The sequence below is a fragment of the Platichthys flesus genome, chromosome 9 (genome assembly GCF_949316205.1).
Source record: "Platichthys flesus chromosome 9, fPlaFle2.1, whole genome shotgun sequence".
NCBI classification, from domain to species: Eukaryota; Metazoa; Chordata; class Actinopteri; order Pleuronectiformes; family Pleuronectidae; genus Platichthys; species Platichthys flesus.
The window spans coordinates 9,715,354-9,720,744 of record NC_084953.1 but is presented as its reverse complement, the minus strand read 5'-3'; the positions used below and the strand labels follow the sequence as shown (position 1 = coordinate 9,720,744).

Below are 5,391 nucleotides of genomic sequence, written 5' to 3'. Positions count from 1 at the left end.
TGTTCTTTGATTCTGTCTCCAAGAGGAAGGGAAAAAAACTGAAAATAGATGGTGGATCCTGTTTTTTTCCATAGATGTAGTTTACACCAAAGATGGAGCTCCTTGGGTAAAGTATTTTTCTTATTATTAATATACTAATTTTGTCAAATTAGGTAATTATCAAACCTTTAAGATATTTTTTTTATCTTTGGACTTTTTTTTATAGTTTATACGCATAATAAATATATGTAAATCATGTATATGTATTTAATACAGATAATACTATAGTTCAATGATAAGAGCGTTAGTGTAGAAAAACATTAGAAGTTGGAGCAGGTATAGAAACCGTATGTACACGGATGGTCTCCTCCCTGTTCAGGCGCGTGTCCTCGTCCCGTGCGCGTGCATGCGCTTGCGTGCGTGTGTGTGTGGTCTGCGGAGGTTTTAAAAGAGGATCTGAGTGAGGGAGTGAGCTCAGTGCTGAGAAGCTCACATCTGCATCACACACACACACACGTCCACACACGTACACACACCCCCCCCCCCACACACACACACACACACACACACACACCCTCACACGCCGTCAACACCTCGTTTCGATGGAAAGGATTATCTTTATCATTTTGTCCAGAAGCAGAAGAAACAAAAAGTGAAAGCTCTTTTTTCCACTTTCTCACTTTAATCTCGATCCTCGTCAGAAGGCTGCGATACCTATTGATTGATTGATTTGTTGGTTTGTCGCCTGAGAGCGGGATCGTCGGAGGAAAAGAGAAAATGTAAGTAGCATCTTCTTCTTCATTGTAGATACATGAGTTATTCTGCCCGACATGTTCCATCCTCCTTCGTTTGGTGGAGTTTCCATCCTGAGGTTGTAGAGGACAGGTCCAGAGCTTAACTGGAAGTCTGTCCTCAAAATGCTGGTATAAGCTTGAAATCAAATTCAAACTAAAGTCTAATAAGAACATCGATGATTCTTACGATTGTTAAAGAAGATTGTGAAACCTCTTAAAGAGAGACCATTCATTTCACGGGAAAAAAATATCAGGCACCGTATGATTTTGTGTCCAATTTCAACTTGCTGCTAAAGATTGCTGTATTGTAAACATTTTTAATTATCATAAAATGTGTAGGTTTCATTTTTGAGGGTATTTCAGGTTTTAAAAGCTGCTCTGACTTTGTCTCAAGATGTTTAGAGCAACTGTCCCAGATAAAAGTACTAATTTTAATCAAGATGTGTATTTTTAAAGGCGTCTTAGCTCAACCTGATTTTTGACGTGGATTTACCTTGTTTGTGGTCATTTTGTGTGTGTGTCTGGGGGGGGGCTCTACCTTTCCTTCAAAGGTAGAGGGGCCCTCCCCCTGGGATAATCTTCTCAGGGGTCGTGACTGAAGACGAGCCCCGGCATGACATGATGGAAGTGTGAGCGTTTGAGTTGCAGGAGGTTTTACCTCGTTTTTTCCGCGTGCATTCCACACCTCATCGAGAAGTGACAGTTACTGAGTAAAAGTGACCAGCGGTGCTTCATCCGAGTGTGTTTAAAAACAAACTCAAGGAAGCACATGTTTATCCATAAGGGTAAAAGCAGGACCACTCAGAGGAAGCAACATTTACAGGATTAGTTATTATGTATGCGATGCAAAAGCTGCTCACAGAGAGAACGCTGTATCATTGAGCTATAACATCTTTATGGTTTCAACACATCACACAGAATTCAAATGATATGAGCAGGGATTAAACTCTAAGGGATCATTTGTTAAGTCTGGGCTGTTTGCTCTTAAAAATACTCCCAACTCAATAAATCAGATATACTTTGAGGAACTTTTAGGAATGTATCGTGTTGATTTGAATTTCCTCCATAAGGTGCAACATGGAATGAATCATTAAATTGCTTTGTTTTCACTTTCCGTCCACCCAGAGGCGTCTGGGGGGAGATATCTGTGCCCTACGTATCGGACTGACATCTGTGACCCTTGTCTTCCCCCAGGTTCAATAACAGGGATCGCTGGAGGGTCTACAAGACGGTGAGCCTGGTGTTCTTCCTGGCTGCGGTGGCGCTGACGGTCGTCCAGCGGGGGAGCATCAACATCGGGGCACCCTTCGAACTCCAGAGGCAGGCTCGCATGGAGGGAGTGGAGCCCGACGCTGCAGCGGAGGAGAAGATGGACTCGTCCCCGGGGAGGAAAAACTTCTGGAAAGCTATGAAACGCCCCCCACCGCCCAAAGCCCGCACGACCACACGGAACCAACCGACACCGATCACTGCAGCCTGGGACATAACCAGCTCCAACTGCAGCGTCAACCACAACCTCTCCAGCCAGGACTGGTTCAGGGGCCTGGAGGACAATTTCAAGCAGTTCCTGCTTTATCGCCACTGCCGTTACTTTCCAATGGTCCACAACCACCCAGAGAAGTGTGGAGGGGACATTTATTTGCTCATGGTAATTAAATCAGTGGCCACCCAGCACGACCGCAGGGAGGTCATCCGAAAAACCTGGGGCAGACAGCAGGTGGTGGACGGCAAGAGGATAAAGACCCTCTTCCTTCTTGGTAAACCCTCCAACGAGGCAGAGCGGGCGAACCATCAGAAGCTGGTGGAGTACGAGAACCAAATCTACGGGGACATCCTCCAGTGGGATTTCCTGGATAGCTTCTTCAACCTCACACTGAAGGAGACTCACTTCCTCAAGTGGTTCCACACGTACTGTCCCGGTGTGCGCTACGTCTTCAAAGGGGACGACGACGTGTTCGTCAGCCTGGACAACATCATCGAGTACCTGGATGGCAGCGACCATGACAGTGACCTGTTTGTGGGGCACGTGATTGTAAATGCGAGGCCCATACGTAATAAAGATAGCAAATACTACATACCCCTGGCTCTGTATAATAAGACACTATACCCTCCGTATGCAGGCGGGGGAGGTTTTCTGATGGATGGGAGCCTGGCGAGGAGGCTTTACCCGGTCGCCGAAACCCTGGAGCTGTACCCCATCGACGATGTCTTCTTGGGCATGTGTCTGGAGGTGCTTCGGGTCACTCCCGTGAAACACAGTGCCTTTAAGACGTTCGGGCTGGTGAGAAATAAGAGCAGTAAGATGAACCGAGAACCCTGTTTCTTCAAGAGCATGATTGTGGTGCACAAGCTGCTCCCAGCAGACCTCATGCACATGTGGAAGCTGGTGAACGGGGACCTGGTCTGCTCACAGAAGGTGAAGATCCTATAGCTGAACGAGAACACCAGGTGAGGACAGCACAGGCAATGCTGAGCTCCACCTGGGTGGAAACTTAAGGGAAGTGCGGTGGAGTGCTGGACGGAAACTTCCCAGTAAACTCTCCTTTGTGCGGAGAGGGACCAGTAGAATATTAGATTTTACCGTTTCCGGACAGTAATGTCATTTTTTTTTTTTTTTTTGAAAGACTGACCTAGAATTGTGTATTCATATTGGCATTTAAAAAAACGCTCACTGTCCGTATGAACTTTCAACTTTGGTTTCATTTTCTTAATTGAAATAATCATTATAGCATTATCTGCAAATACATTACACATTGTTCCTGAACATTTTGAATCAGTTTTCATACGGCAGAGGCCCTTCGCTCAATTGTTTGGTATGTGACTGTCTTGACCCGGACTTCCTCTACTCCTAAAGGCTTCTACTGGAAATGTGTAAACCTGTTACATGTGTGCTGTCTGTGCATTTGAATGTGCTGATATTCTTGACAGAGTCTTTAGGGGTTTTACAATGAAACTGTGAACTAAAACTACTGCTGGTACGAGCATAAGACATGTTAATTTAATCAGCCCCCCCCCCCCCCCCCCTCCCAGTAAAAAGGGGGCATGCGTGGAGGTTTTCCTTTATTTAATTTAAAAGCATATTAATTATTATTGTAGCGGGAGGATGATTATGTCTGGGTGATGTAAATATGTGTAAAAAACAATCTAAATGTATAGAGAATGTCACTTGTAAATAAACAACTTGACAAACTGGTCTTTTCCATCCGTGATTGGCTGTTTCTGTGTTGAACCTTATCAGCATTGAACATCTTTGTGAAGATCCGTAACAGGTCACTCCACAATAGTGCCCAGTGTTGACATAGGGGTATCGGTAACGCAACTTAACAGCAAAGAATGCTGGTACAAACAACCACGGCAGACATAATGGTGCACTCAAAACTGCCTATTATATAAAATTTCAATTTGAACCGTGATTCAGGAACTATGGGAGAATTTGATTTAACCCTATTTGGTATTTGTTTTCAGAGTGCGTGACATTTCCCTGCCAGATAATGGTGCGTCTTTTCCCCGGGCAGGACTGTTGAGACTAATAACACCAGGTAACAGGGGGGGGGGGGGGTATTGTTCCGAGCTCTGAGTTTGGCCCAAAAAGACAAAGAGGGCAACGCAAAACAAAAACCTTCCTGTTGTTCCTCACAAATCTCCCCCAGGACAGACAAGAAAGCCCAAAGAGAAACAGGATCTGGTCTGTGTTTTGTTTCATGCGGGATGCACTTGGCAACACAGAAGCACAGCTTAAGAAGGTTTATCTCTTTCTTTTTGTTATACTTTATTAACATTTTAGATACATAACAAAGTGTTGACAAAACATAATACAAATTCACAAACAAAAACAAAACATAGGGTAAAAACACATACCAAAAATAAACAACAACAAACTTATAACAAGCTTCCAGACAGATTACTCAATTACATATATATTCTTTCAGGAATTATCTCACAATAGCCCTATCTCAGAGATAAGTACAAGTAACATGAATAAGTGACCGGAGTAATATACTACATCAACTAATGTAGCCAGGTAGGTCAGAGCTGCTGTGGAGTTAAAGATATATTGCACTGCACTAAAGCAGGTCCCCATGTTCTCTCAAACCTTTCCTCTGTGTTGCCCTTGTGTTGATGCAGTTTTTCCCATTTGAATAACAGAGATCAGAGCAGTTTGTGTATCATAAGGAAGCTTAAGAGTCTCTGCAGAGCATCCAAGGATGGCCAGATCGCAGTTTGGCTGAATATCTACAGAATAGGCTCTTGAGAGCCACTGAAAAATGTTACTCCAAAGATTAAACAGTTCAGGGCAAAACCAAAAAAGGTGCACCAGTGAACCCTCAGCAGTGCCACACTTGAGAGGAGACGATGGGAAAATACGGCTCAGCTTTGTTTTTGAATAGTGCAGTCTATGCAACACCCTGTACTGGATTAATCTATAATGTGAATTTATAGAAGAGTTAAACCGAGTCATTGTTGGTTTATGCGACACAAGTGGACACAGCGATAGGAGAGAGATCTTTTATTCACATCTTTAAACACACAGGTTCTCGTATAACTTTTTCACGGTAGCCATTTTGACATGAAAGAGTAGGCGAACATGTGTTACAGATCACAGTGAGAGGAACTAACA

General features: G+C 43.9%; 1 protein-coding gene across 1 annotated transcript; it reads left to right on the top strand.

Annotated features, from left to right (window-relative positions):
• The first annotated feature begins 341 nt into the window (after nucleotides 1-341).
• Nucleotides 342-3,977, top strand: b3gnt7 (UDP-GlcNAc:betaGal beta-1,3-N-acetylglucosaminyltransferase 7). The gene is made up of 2 exons (XM_062396429.1): nucleotides 342-758; nucleotides 1,968-3,977. Coding segments are annotated over exons 1-2 (1,239 nt in total). The 5' UTR covers nucleotides 342-756; the 3' UTR covers nucleotides 3,205-3,977.
• Nucleotides 3,978-5,391: the final 1,414 nt, after the last annotated feature.